The 14,206-nt window shown below is 42.2% G+C and overlaps 1 protein-coding gene across 1 annotated transcript; it reads left to right on the top strand.

Moving 5' to 3' along the window:
* Positions 1-11,455: 11,455 nt before the first annotated feature.
* Positions 11,456-12,982, top strand: LOC147902443 (pentatricopeptide repeat-containing protein CRR2, chloroplastic-like). The gene is made up of 4 exons (XM_087373236.1): positions 11,456-11,580; positions 11,749-11,844; positions 12,034-12,374; positions 12,645-12,982. Exons 1-4 carry the CDS (start codon positions 11,456-11,458, stop codon positions 12,980-12,982), a joined length of 900 nt encoding a protein of 299 aa, XP_087229362.1.
* The last annotated feature ends 1,224 nt before the right edge of the window (positions 12,983-14,206 follow it).

Raw genomic sequence — 14,206 nt, 5'->3', positions numbered from 1 at the left:
CAGGTCTTTTTTGTTGAGCATGGCATGAGATACCTCTCCAATATGCCTGTTTTTGTATGACTGCATGGATACTGCTACCTTTACAGTGATCACTTTTTATAACCTTTTAAGAGCTTCGAGTACCATGTTCTTGGAGTATTTTTGTTTATACACACACACACACACACATAAATATAAGTATAAATCTAAATCTAAATAAATATTTAAAATAAACATAATTATATCTAATACTTATAAATAATATAATTATATTAATATGTATTTATTAGATGTATAATATATATATTATCTCTATCTCTCTTATATATATAGTGTACCTATATATATACACATTTATAAATATAAATTAATAAATGAATATATATATATATATATATACATATATATTTAAAAATATAAATATAAATAAATACTTATAAGAAACATAATTATATATAATATTTATTATAAATATTTATATTTAATTCTATGTATCCAATATATATATATATATGTATGTATGTATATATATGTATATAATCTCTATCTCTCTTCTCTCAATGTCTGCCTCATCATCTGGAGTCATTCACCATGCCACATCATCGGTTGTCTGCAGTGCCATATTTGAGGTCTATGATCTATCTCTAATGGGCCACGCTAGTAGGCGTTGTCTATGCCACATCATTGATCTCCAAGACCAGCCAGCATGTTGGCCATGTCGTCTGTTGTCTGTTGCACCATGTCATAGGTCTTTGAGACTCGTGTTGTTAGTAGCACTATCAGGCATCTACGCCATGTCACCATGGGTGGGTGCCATGTGCGATAACCCATGTGCTACCCCCTGTGGCCGCACGTAGTCATCTGCTCTGCCCACATATGTCATCTGCAGCCCTTGTAGTCATCATGTCATGCTACAGCCCTCGCAGTGCCCCATCCTGTAGCCCGCACAATCCTCTCTTCTCTGCTCTGCTTTGCCCTCTATCCTCTCCTCCCTTTGCCACATGTCATCGCTTGAGGTGTCCTCTGCTCTGCCCATGCAATCATCCAACCTCTGCTCTGCTCTCCATCCTCTCTTCTCCCTTTGCCACGTGTTGTCGTGTGATGCTTCCTCTGCTTGAGATCTAACGAAAGATCATGATCAAACGGCGTGTAAGCTCTAGAAGGTCTGCAAAGCTCCCCGAACCTCTAGACTTGAGCCAACCCTTCCTTTATAGATAGAATAGAAGAAAAGAAGAATAGATAAGCAGAATTAGAGCCAATGCATAAGTATCTTGATGCTTATGGCAGAGCTATTTGGGAGAAGAATTCAATTCAGTGAATTGGCAACTTTGTAGAATGTGGCTGGCACATGAGCGAGAAGAAGGTAGCATGGCAGAAGGGCTGAATGGACATGTAGAGCGACTGAGTGTGGGTATAGAAGAGAGAACACTCAGACTTCGAGGCTGTTGGGACTTTGAGGGAGATGTGCGAGTAATGCCCAAAAGAGCGCATTGTAATTAAATGAGTCGATGGTCACACCGCACTTCGGCTTATAGATTAGTTGCACACAGTGAGGCAGAGGTGTTGGTTGTGTAGGTAAATGCTTAAGCGAGCTAAATATTAAAAGAAAATATTAGGCACTCCTCCTCCTCCTCCACCTCCTCCTCCTCCTCCTCCTCCTCCTCCTCAACCCAAGGTAGTCCGGCTAGTAACTCGGACTGTAGCACACAAAGCTTGCAGAGATTCAGAATCAAATACAATGTAGATTCTGATAGAGGCATGTGGGTAATGATGAATTGTAGCCTGCTAGTCATACTAGAAGCTTTCCTTTGAATTTAATGAAGTTTTCATCACTCTTCTCAACTGTCCTACAAGCAATCCTTGCCTCTTCTTCTCAAACCCTAAAAGCTAGGGCATAACCAAGCTCTGATACCACTGAAACCAAAAAAAGAATTTCTAATGCTCACAAAACACCACTTGAGAGAAATGAAATTAACCAAGGCACAATTGAGACAACGGTATTATGGGTGATTCCATGTTGATACTTATGTTGCTAGTGTTATTGGTGTTATATTTGATTATTATACTTTGAGCACAATTATATTGAGATTGATTGATTCGATGATTTGTTCAATTGATTGTTAACAACTAATGTAATTGGCAGCTTGAGTATAGGTGATGGAACAAGTGTCGAGGATTGGAACTAGTACGAGGGTACTCAATGTGGTGTCACATGGTGCATAGCATTTGGCCATGGGCCAATTTTGCATTTGATTGATATTGTAAATCTTGAGCAATATGTGATAGAAGACATAAACTATTCTTGAATAAAGTAAGTCCAAAGTGGCTTGTAGAAAGAATGGGACATGATCCATTTTTTATAAAGTGAGCCCAAAGAGGCTTTGTAAAAGTCATTCAATGTAATCTGTTACTTTTAGGAAAGGAGGGATATTTTGGCTCCTTGAACTTCAATGAAATATTATAAATACTCTAGATGAGGAAGCGTGAGCTACTCATCTAGGGGGGGAGATTGTACCTAGTTGGTTGTCGCTGTCTCTATTGTGCCTTGGTTAATTTGTGAGCATTAGAAATTCTCTTTCTGGTTTCAAAATTCCCAAAGCAATCAACCAGCCTTATCAAACAAACATATTGGCAAGACATAACCCAATGGTAGAAGCTTTAAACAACAATGTGGCAAAGACACAACAAGCTCATTGGCATCCTGAACAACATCAGAGTTGGACAAGAAATAGACTATGACTTGGACTACGTAGACTCCACATTCTATAGAAGGCCAAACCCAGACATAGAAATCACACACCTCTTCTTCACAAATGTGTAGAAAGAAAAGCACAGTCAATATATATTGGACAAACTTCCAAGCGGAGCTCACATCATACAAGCAGTTGACCAAAAACATAAAACATGCAGCAAACAGGCCAAACCATCAAAAGACCCTCGAACAATGGCTAGATTGCATATGACATTGGCACTCAAGCAAGGAATGGTAGTTTAGATCTGAGCAAGCAATAGAGACATTGCTAATGGGCTAGTAAATGGTGATGTCGTTATATTCTAGAATCTAACCATTGCGCAAAACCAACCAATAGCCTGGGTAGACTTCCATAACGCAAACATATGATCAAAAACACGTATGAAATCCTACATCTATATCAAGAGACAACATCACCAACTTGGACTCCGATACAACAAATCGCAAAAGCTTCCAAATATGCAAGAATTGCCTAAACAAGATCACACAAAAACAATTTCCAATATAGCCAGCTAATGCAAGAACAATACATAGATCACAAGGGCTAATAATGGCAAGCGTATCATTTGACCCACAAAACATTCGGAGCCATGGGCTAGTGTACACAACTCTATCTGAATTGCATCCACAGACAATTTGGTCTTACTCACAAGTTAGTAAAAACCACATAAAAGTCGACAAGGTTGTCTTCATGAGATTTCACAACTACAAACAAGAGCAGGATGGAAATGCTTGGAAAGAAATATGCCATCATACAATAACTCACACACAATCAATCAAATCTCTAAACACGGTCTCACTCAATGCGAATATCCAAGACATACTAGTAGACAATAATCTCTTGGCCGTCGATGTTCTATGCTTCTAAGAAACAAAGAGCAAAACAACAACCAGAACCCTCACAAGCAATTTCAATGAATATCATGCTTCGACAAGTCTCTCTCTTTTGTACAAGACAACACAACATACTATTTGCTAACAAAACGATAGCAAAAAATGGTGTCGAGATCATAAGTGCTAAATTCAAAAACCAAATGTTCTCGACGAAATACACATAGTTAAAGCATACAAATCGCCAAAAACACCCATTGTAGAATTCATCATGAAGCATTAACAACATCCTCTCTGATTTGGACACTAGGGACCCAATTGCCATCTTCGAAGACTTCAACATTAATGGGGTCCATGTCTTTCATGCTGCCAATGGCCTCTCCAACACTTTGCAAAAAATCTCAAGCTATCAAGCTATCAAACATCCAACAACAATTTCATTGGACCAAATCTGGATGGGATAGCCATCGTAGGAACAAATCATTGCTACTCGCCCGACCACTCAACCACCTACATCCTCATTCCTAAACAACCACGATAAATCCACGTCCTTTACCTGACATGAAGGTCATTGTCATGAGTCCCAATATTCACAAAAAACCTGCAAACCATATACAATGAACTTGCAACATTTTCATTTTCACTTGGTATTTTTTCTCAATTTTTTAAAATCTGAATTTTTTAATGCGATTTAGAATATTTTAGCTAAAAAATCAGCAAATCCTCAAGAAAAACCTTCAAATTTCATTTTGTGATTTGTTGATAAAAATGTTTTCTGTGAACACGGATTCATGACCCTCATAGTGAAAACCACTTGCCACCTAGATTCTCATTTCTAAATTTTGTTAGCTCTGCCTTTTAGGCAGCGCTCTAGTAACATTTTTGTTAAAAAGTGTCCCGCACACTTTGTTGCTAAGTGGCCCCTTCTATTTTGGTTCTCTCTCTCTCACACACACACATTCAATCACACACACTTTCTTTTCTTAAGAACTCTCTCTCTCTCTCTCTCTCTCACACACACACACACACACACACACACACACACACACACACACACACACACACACACACACACACACACACACACACACACACACACACACACACACACACACACAGACACACACACACACACAGACACACACACACACACACACACACACACACACACAGAGTTTGAACTTTCCTATACACGGGGTTCCATCACAGGTGTTGCAAATTAATCATTCATTCATCTTGAGAATTGTTTTCCTTTGACAGAGCCAATTTGAAGGCAGTGCTCACGAATACTTGTACTCACTTGTTTTGAGAGCTGGCTTTGTGTGAGACACTTACACCCATGAGACATCTCATGGAAAAATCTTTCCTCCCATCTTATTTATGAGGCAACTAGACCGTGCCCTTGGGGAAATCAAGACCCTAATGGTAGGCCTAGTGATGGTGAATATTTTCACCTTGTTACATGTGAAAATGAAATTGCTGCAAGTTTTTTGTGAACACATTGGATGCAACTCAACTAGCTAAATGCATGAGCTACCACGATGCATGGAGTATTGAACAAGGTTTGGAGCACACCGGGTGCGAATCAGACGACCCTCATACGTATCTAGGATGTCTTTTTGTTGGGAACTCACCAACGAGTTGGGTTGTCTCTCTATTGGGCTATTCTGACGACTCTGTTGTGATGCCTCCCGATTTCAAGCTAATCTTACCAAGGAAGCGCTACTGTTGCAAGACATGTGCGAGAAAAAAGAGCTCGCAAGCAAAAGAAGGCGCGTGGCCAAACTGTCCAGTGGTGAGGCTCGGCCAAACACTCACGACCGTGGCTTGTTGGAAGGGTTAGGGGAGTGTGGCAGCAATTGCACCGCCGGCCTACATGTGAATGCATCTAAAGCACAAATACTGTTAGAGAACAGTAATTTAGAGATGCCGAGCTTAGAGGAGGCACTCATTTCATTGGAACAGATGCCCCAGCTGCCTCCGGTTGAGAATATCATGTGCATCATGCATAACTGCAGGAAAAAGAAAATTCTAGCGTATGCCAAACGCTTGTACGTGTACATGTGCGAAAGTGGCCTAGAACCTAATAGATCTTTCAAGAACCATCTCATCCCAATGTTCATAGAATGTGGAAGCATGTGTGATGCTCAATACGTTTTTAGCAAGCTTGGTGATTGGAATGAGTGTTGTTGGACTTCTCTCATCATGGGCCATGTTGAATGTGGAGAATAGAAGCATGCCTTTAACTTGTACCAGAAAATGCAGGACTCTATACATCCTAGCAAGTATACATTACTGGCCCTGCTGAAGGCTTGTGCCAGGCTAAAAGATGTAGAAAGATGCCGAGAGATGCAATCTGAGATTGCCAGGCAGGAATTGGAAAGAAATCTGTTTGTTGGCAACACCTTGATTGACATGTATGCCAAATGTGGATCGATTGCAAAAGCACAGGAAGTTTTTGACAAGCTGCCAGTCCGGAGTGTAGTTTCATGGAATGTACTAATTGCGGGATATGCTGAACACGGGCTTGGTGATGAAGCACTGAATCATTTTACCCATATGAAAATGGTGTTGAGATATCGAGCGCCACTCATGATATGCCAGGGTGACCATTGTGCATTTATGTCACCGACTTGTTAGCTACAGATGCAGTTGGTACACCGCCCATGAATAATAGCTGGATGACAGCTATCCTTATGTACTCTAGTTCATGGCTCAGTTAGTATGCCCTTTTTCGAGTTTGGGAGCAAATCTCTGCAGGTAGCACAGCCGAAAAGTGCAAGAGTGCATTGTCTCAGATTGAGACGCCCTTCGCGGTGTGGCGAGAGGGCAGTATATGCTACGGGTAAGGCAAAGCCCTTGGTGACTTTATTTTTTTGATTCAAGGCCATTTCAGGCCCGTTTTGGAGGCGAAAGTTCTCCGCAAGCACTGAGAAAAAGGCCCTGTTTTTGTTATGTGACCACTGCTCTGCAGGTCGGTGAAAACTTACCGCAGAAATTGTATCATATGCCTGTGCGCAGAGATATTGGGAGTTACAGAATCATCCTTATTGCCTGTTCATGCAAAATCGTCACTAGGAAGTGACTGTGTGGTGAAATACCACTTTCGTCAGTTTTGCAAATTTGCCCTTGTGAGGCAGAAGCTGTGTTTTTTGCAGTGATAGAATATTTTACAGTGTTCTGTAATGGCGTCTGATTCTCTTTCACAGATTGTCACTGAAAAGCTTGACAAGAATAACTTCCAAGCATGGAAGTTTAGAATGATGAATTTCCTTATGGGAAAAGGCTATTGGGAGTTCATTACAGGAAATGAAGAAGAACCAGTTCTTCCTAATGTTCCCAATCAACAGGAAATGCAGGCATTTAAATGATGGCATGAGAGAGCCAGAAAAGTTATGTACTGGCTGTCTATCAGTATTTCAGATTCTATGATTATGCATATTCAGGATGCAAGTATGCCAAAGGAGGCATGGGATACTTTGGCAAAAATGTACAGCACAAATACGCAAGCTAAGAAAATGTAGCACAAGCAGGAGTTGCACAATGTGCAAAGAGAAAATATGAGCATCAATGACTACCACATGAAGGTGAAGAAAATTGCAGGTGCACTTGCTTCCATTGGGTCGCCAGTGGAAGATGATGATTTAGTTTCTGTGACCTTGAATGGTCTAGGAAAGGATTATGCACAGTTCCAGACATCCATTGCCGTTCGTAAAAATTTTCCTGATTCTAAGGAGTTGTTTGCTCTTCTAATTTATGAAGAGCAGAGAAATTGTGGTGCATCTTCTTGAAGAGGAACTTCAAAAGAAATTGTCTTCTACTCAAATGCTGGAAGAGGTAGAGGCAGAGGTAGAGCAGGCCGATCTGGAGGCCATGGTAGAAATCAAAATATGCAGCAAACTCAAGAAAACCAGTCCTGTGGAGGAGGACATGGTAAGTCTAGAGGTAGGGGGAGCCAAAGAGGTCGTGGTGGATGGCAGAGAGGCCAAAATGCAACAACAATGTTGAATGCTACTATTGTGGTAAAATCGGTCATATGGCTAAAGACTGCTATAAAAAGCAGAATGACATCATGAATGGGAAATTCCAGCAAGGGAATTATGCATCTTCTAGTAGACAGGGTGATGACAGAAATGAGCATCTGTTTATGGTGCAGCACATGACCAATTCTGTGACATGTGTAGAAGAAAGCAATGATGTGTGGTATGTTGACTTAGGTGCATCAAACCACATGACAGGTCATGCAGAATGGATGTAGGATGCAAGGAAAATAGAAAGACTAGGATTTGTAGAGACTGGTGATGATACTGCACATCCTATTGTGCAGATTGGTAAAATTCCTTTGTCTATGCAGGATGGGAAAAAAGAAATACCTGTCTGATGTATTTCATGTCCCGACATCACCAAGAACCTGGTTTATGTTGGTCAAATGGTTGAGCAGGGCTTGCAAGTCAAATTTAATCCTCATGGATGCTTTGTTGAGGATATGAAAAATAATGGTCGCTTGATAGCAAAAGGAAAGAAGAAGGGCAGTATCTTTATGTAGGATGCGGACATGCCTGAATTGAGTGCAGCAATGTTTGCACATGGGACTGGTGTAGTTGCAGATATTGATATCTGGCATAAACGCATTGGTCATGTTAATGTACAGCGACTTAAATCAATGCAGGCCCAAAATATTGTTGCAGGATTGCCTAAATTCAAGGTTGCAGAAATGCATAAGGTATGTGAAGTCTGTCAATTTGGAAAACAGGTAAGGAAACCATTTCCTAGACATGTTCAAGAGAGTAACAAGCCATTGGAATCAATCCACTCTGATGTGTGGACTACTAAAGCTGCATCTATTGGAGGCTGTCATTATTTTGTCACTTTTATTGATGATTACAGCAGAAAAGTTTGGGTGTATTTTATGAAAAAGAAAAGTGAAATGTTTGGGCATTTCAAAGCTTTCAAAGCTATGGTTGAAAAATAAAGAGGCCTGCAAATAAAATGCCTAAGGTTAGATGGAGGGGGAGAGTACCTCTCAAATGAGTTTGCAAGGTTCCTGCAGGAGCATGGCATAAAGCAGCAATATTCATGTAGTCATACCCCATAGCAAAATGGACTAGCAGAAAGGAAAAACAAGCATATTGGAGAGGTATCTCGGGCCATGCTAAATGAAAAAGGCCTACCAGATTATTATTGGGTTGAAGCAGTTGCTACAACAGTTTACATAATGAACAGGACTCCCATTGCAGCAATACATGGCATGACGCCAGAGGAGATGCATACTGGTAGGAAACCAGATATTTCTCATTTGAAAATTTTTGGTTGCATTGCCTATGTTCATGTGCCAGATGAGTTGAGATCCAAGTTGGATCCAAAAGCTGAGAAGTGCATCTTTATTGGTTATTCTCTGCAGCAGAAAGGGTATAGATGCTATAGCCCTTCTACTCGTAAGTTTAGAGTGAGTAGAGATGTTGTTTTTGATGAGATGAGCAACTGGTACAAACCAGTAAATGTGATTGATGATGTAGATGCACAAAATGGTAATGCTGCACAGAATTTACAGCAGCAATCAATATTAGTGGACCTGCATTGTCCTCTAGCAGCGGTTCACATACTTCACCATGGACAGGCAGATTGAGATCAAGAGAATCTCCTCAAAGCAATGCAGATAGTGGTATGCAGGTATCATGAAAAGGAAAAGAGAAGGTAGATCAGCCCATGTTTGATGTGAATGCAGGTCACTCTTATGTGGATGGTGAATCCAGTGGCTCAAAACAAAGCATTGATGATGAGTTGGGTATTCCTTTTGTTGTTACACATGGAGTAAGGAAAACCAGGGATGTTTTGAGAGCACCTAGAAGTGAGCCTATTTTGCACAGGTCTACCAGAGCTAGGTATCCTGTGGATAGGCTGAAATATGATGGATTTACAGCCATTCACGATGCCTATATGGTCAAAGTGATACAGGAACCAGAACCCACTTCTTTTGAGCAAGCCATGGGAAAAGAAAAATGGGAGAAAGCCATGGATGCCTTGGAAGCAAATGCTACATGGAAATTGGAGCCTTTGCCTAAAGACAAGAATGCAATTGGCTGTAAGTGGGTTTATAAGGTGAAGCACAATGTAGATGGTTCTGTGAACAGATACAAGGCAAGATTAGTTGTCAAGGGGTATGCACAGACATATGGCATTGATTATGAATAAACATTTAGTCCGGTTGCAAGGATGGCAACCGTAAGAGCAGTCATTGCTATGGATGCATCAAAAGGATGGTCTTTACATCAGATGGATGTAAAGAATGCCTTCTTGCATGGTGATTTGCAAGAAGAGGTCTTTATGGAGCAGCCACCAGGTTATGTTCATGCTGTTCTGTTTGCAGGTTGAAGAAAGCCTTGTATGGCTTGAAGCAAGCACCTGCATGGTCTGACAAGATAGGACAGTATCTTGTCACTATTGGCTTTCAGATTTCCAAGGCAGATTTCTCACTTTATGTGAAAAAAACAGAGAAAGGTATTATGCTGCTTGTCATTTATGTCGATTTTTTGATCATCACAAGTGATAGTGATGACGATATCCTTCATGTGAAAATGCTATTGAAGCAAAAGTTTGAGATGAAGGATTTGGGAGAGTTGCGTTATTTCTTGGGCATTGAGATGATCAGATCACCAAGTAGGATACGGCTCTTGCAGAGGCAGTATGGATTAGACATGGTGTCCAAATATGGGATGACAGGCTGTAAGCCTATTTCAGTTCCTTTGGAGCAGAATGTGAAGCTGAGCGCAGATGCAGGTGAGCTTCTGGAAGATCCTACTATGTACAGGCGCATAGTAGGAAGTTTGATTTATATGACTATTACCAGGCCAGATTTGAGCTATGCTGTTGGATTGGTAAGTCAGTTTATGCAGGCTCCAAGGAAACCACATTTGGATGCGGCTAGACGCATACTCAGGTATGTGAAGTCCACATTGCAGTATGGACTATTTTATGAGACTGGGGTTTAGATACAGTTGCATGGATACACTGATGCTGATTGGGCTGGTAGTATTTCTGATAGATGATCTACTAGTGGATATGTGTTCTCGTTTGGAAGTGCTACAGTCACTTGGAGCAGCAAGAAACAGCCTACAGTTGCCTTGTCGAGCACAGAGGCTGAGTACAGGGGTGCAGCTATGGCTGCATGTGAGGTAGCTTGGTTGCATAAGCTACTTTATGATATGCATCAGATGGGCCAGTTGTCATTTATTGTGACAACATGAGCAGTATAGACTTGGCAAATAACCCAGTCTATCATGCTAGACCAGAGCACATTGAGGTGCATTATCACTATGTGCCGGAGAAGGTTTTACTAGGTCTTATTGATCTAGTTTATGTCAGCAGAGAGGATCAGGTAGCTAACATATTCACGAAGGCATTGGGCGCAGAGAAGCTGCGCAAGTTCAGAGACCTGCTTGGTGTGCAGGAATTGGGATTGAGCTCGAGGGGGAGTGTTGAGATATCGAGCTCCACTCATGATATGCCAGGGTGACCGTTGTGCATTTATGTCACCGACTTGTTAGCTGCAGATGCAGTTGGTACACCGCCCATGAATAATAGCTGGATGATAACTATCCTTATGTACTCTAGTTCGTGGCTCAGTTAGTATGCCACCTTAGTTAGCTGAGTTTGGTTTGAGACCCACATATAGGGTTCTTCTATTTCTTTGTACTAGAGTTCTTTTGGCTTTCACAACTAAGAAGAGGAAAACCGTTTTCAGCCTCCACCTTTGTGTGTATTCCCCCATTGTGTATGTGAGAAAGCCGCAAGTGAGACTCCTTCCTTCTCTCCCACTATCTTCACAACTGGATGGCCTCTCTGAATGTTGTCACATTTCTTTGCAGCTTGAAAGGTTGTGGTAGCATAGGAGCCATGGATATGGCTCGAGAAATGCATGCTGAGATAGCCAGACAGGAATTGGAAACAGAGCCTTATGTTTGCAACACCTTGATTGACATGTATGCCAAATGTGGTTCACTTGCAAATGCAAGGGAAGTGTTTGACAAGCTACCAATTCAAGATACAGTATCATGGACTGCACTAATTGCAGGATATGCTGAACACGGGCCTGGTGAGGAAGCACTGAATTGTTTTGAAGAGATGAAACAGGGGGGCATCCCTCCAAATGCTGTCACATTTGTTTGTAGCTTGAAAGCTTGTGGCAGCCTAGGAGCCGTAGACAAGGGCCAAGAAATACATGCAGAAATTGCCAGACAGGAATTGGAGACACATCCTTTTATTAGGAGTACCTTGGTTGACATGTATGCGAAATGTGGCTCGCTTGCAAAAGCACAGGAAGTGCTTGACAAGCTGCCAGTTCGACCTGTAGTATCGTGGAACATACTAATTTTAGGATCTGCTAAACAAGGGTTTGGTGAGGAAGCATTGAATTGTTTTGAACAGATGCAATTGGAAGTTCTGTCTCTGGATGCTGTGACATTTGGTTGCAGCTTGAAAGCTTGTGCCAGCATGCAAGCCATAGACAGGGGTCGAGAAATACATGCTGAAACTTGCAGACAGGAGTTACAAAGCGATCCTTTTGTCAGTAGCACTTTGGTCGACATGTATGCCAAATGTGGCTGGCTTGCAATGGCACATGAAGTGTTTGACAAGCTGCCAGTTCGAGAGGTGGGGTCGTGGACGGCACTAATTGCAGGATATGCTGAACAAGGACTCGGTGAGGAAGCACTGGACTGTTTCAAACAGATGCTACTAGAGGGGGTTTCTCCAAATGCTCTCAGTTTTGTTTGCAGCTTGAAAGCTTGTGGCAGATTAGAAGCCATAGTCGAGGGCAAAAAAATACATGCTGAGATTAGCAGACAGGAATTGGAAAGAGATCCTTTTGTTGGCAACACCTTAGTTGACATGTATGTCAAATGTGGCTTGCTTGCAAAAGCATGGGAAGTGTTTAATAAGCTGCCAGTTCAAGATGTAATCTCATGGACTTCACTCGTAGTAGGAGAGAGCAAAATTGTATTTGATATGCTTGAAAGAATGAGAGAAGGCATAAAGCCAAATGGACTCACGTTCCTTGGTGTTCTTACTGTATGCACATATGCAGGTCTTGTAGATAAGGGTCAGAAGTACTTTGAGGCTATGAGCAAAAATTATGGCATCATTCCAACTATTGAACACTACATTTGCATGGTTGATCTCCTTGGCCGTGCAGGCCAACTAGATGAGGCGATAATGATGGTGAAGACAATGCCTTTCCAACCTAATTGTGTGGGAGCTTGTCAAAAGTGGGATTCTGTGGAGCTTGGAGTGCAAGCCTTTGAGCATGCAGTACAATTGAATGAAAAGGATGCTGCTGCTTATGTTCTGATGTCTAACATCTATGCAAGTGCTCACATGCAAGAGGACCATGAGGAGGTCAAGGCAATAAAAGTGAGCATATAAGAGCCAAGACGTGGCTTAGGTCCGCCTAGAGATAGGTGTAGCGTGTACTAATGGTGTCCCTACTCACTGCATTATGCAAATTAGTTGGGGGTTTGGCCAGCGCACATTGTCAGAGTCAACAGTTGAGTTAGTGGGCCTGGTTTAGGCTTGGTACAAGGCTGGTTTAGGCCTGGTAAAAAGGCTACAGCCAGGCTAGTAAACAGTGGGACCAGAAGGTACCCCTGACCAGGGTCGGGGGAAGCCGACCTGACTTTACTTGGCCAGACCAGGTTGGGTCAGCCAACCAGACCTGGTCTACCCCCTATAAGTAGGGCACTTGGCCCTTTTCTATTCTATTAATTGGTGGGGCAGTTCAACAAGTGTTTGTCACGAGAGCGAGGGGCGGTTTCTTACCACAGTTTGGAATATTCCCAGGCGCGGTTTCAGCCTTGGGATCATTCACATTCATTGGAGGTTTTTCTCAGCAATACAAGCAGAGGTTTTCCTGAAATACTTGCGCAGTATATTCTCTCCCTAGTCGCATTCTGCTGTCTTTCTATTCGCAGATCTGCTCTCTGTCTGTTTGCATATTCCACTGCACTTTGACATGGTATTGAAGCACAAGCTTGTGTAAAGTCTGATCCAGGAGTAAGCAGGGGGCAGTAGGAGGTTGCTGCTGTTTGGTACAGGCGTGGGCAGTTTGGGAAGATGGAGAATCACTCAAGGAGGCATTCTGAAGGCATGGACAGCTCTGGAAGAAAGTGACCTTCTGAAGAAGGCCTCTTTGCATGCATGGACAGCGTGGGAGGAGTTCTGTTGAAGGAGGCGTATTTGGAGAAGCCTCTTCTTTCTCTTCTTTCCAATCCACCCTCTCTTCTCTTTGTTCCCACCCATCCTAGCTTCTCTTCTTTCCCACCTACCCCCCCTTTCACAAGAGCAAGCTTTCCCCCCTGAGACGGCAAGTCCGCGAGAGATGGCTGGATCCCCATTTTACCCACGTCTTGGATAGACTGTCGATTGGGCAGAAATAATTACAGAGTATGGAGGGTGATGATGGAAGCACTGTTGCAGTCATACGATTTGGCTGATTTTGTTTTTGTTGGAGTTGTAACCACGGATCCAGGGGAAGAGGACATTGGCACCCTCGGGCGGAAGGAGAGGGAGACTTTGGCCTAGTTGTGGGATCGGGAGTCTGTCTGTTCATTTCCTCTATTGTATCCTCACTTGATCAGCCATGTGAAGCAC

The sequence above is a fragment of the Dipteris shenzhenensis genome, chromosome 4, assembly GCF_047967505.1.
Source record: "Dipteris shenzhenensis isolate YYH24624 ecotype China chromosome 4, Dip_SZ_1.0, whole genome shotgun sequence".
Taxonomy (NCBI): domain Eukaryota; kingdom Viridiplantae; phylum Streptophyta; class Polypodiopsida; order Gleicheniales; family Dipteridaceae; genus Dipteris; species Dipteris shenzhenensis.
The sequence above is the reverse complement of the archived record's forward strand: the minus strand, read 5'-3'. Positions and strand labels throughout refer to the sequence as shown.

Coding starts and splice junctions, on each gene's coding strand:
- LOC147902443 (XM_087373236.1), top strand. CDS start 11,456: ATGGATATGGCTCGAGAAATGCATGCTGAGATAGCCAGACAGGAATTG. Junction 11,581..11,748: donor CTTGCAAATGCAAGGGAAGT/GTTTGACAAGCT, acceptor AGCTTGTGGCAG/CCTAGGAGCCGTAGACAAGG. Junction 11,845..12,033: donor AGGAGTACCTTGGTTGACAT/GTATGCGAAATG, acceptor ATTTGGTTGCAG/CTTGAAAGCTTGTGCCAGCA.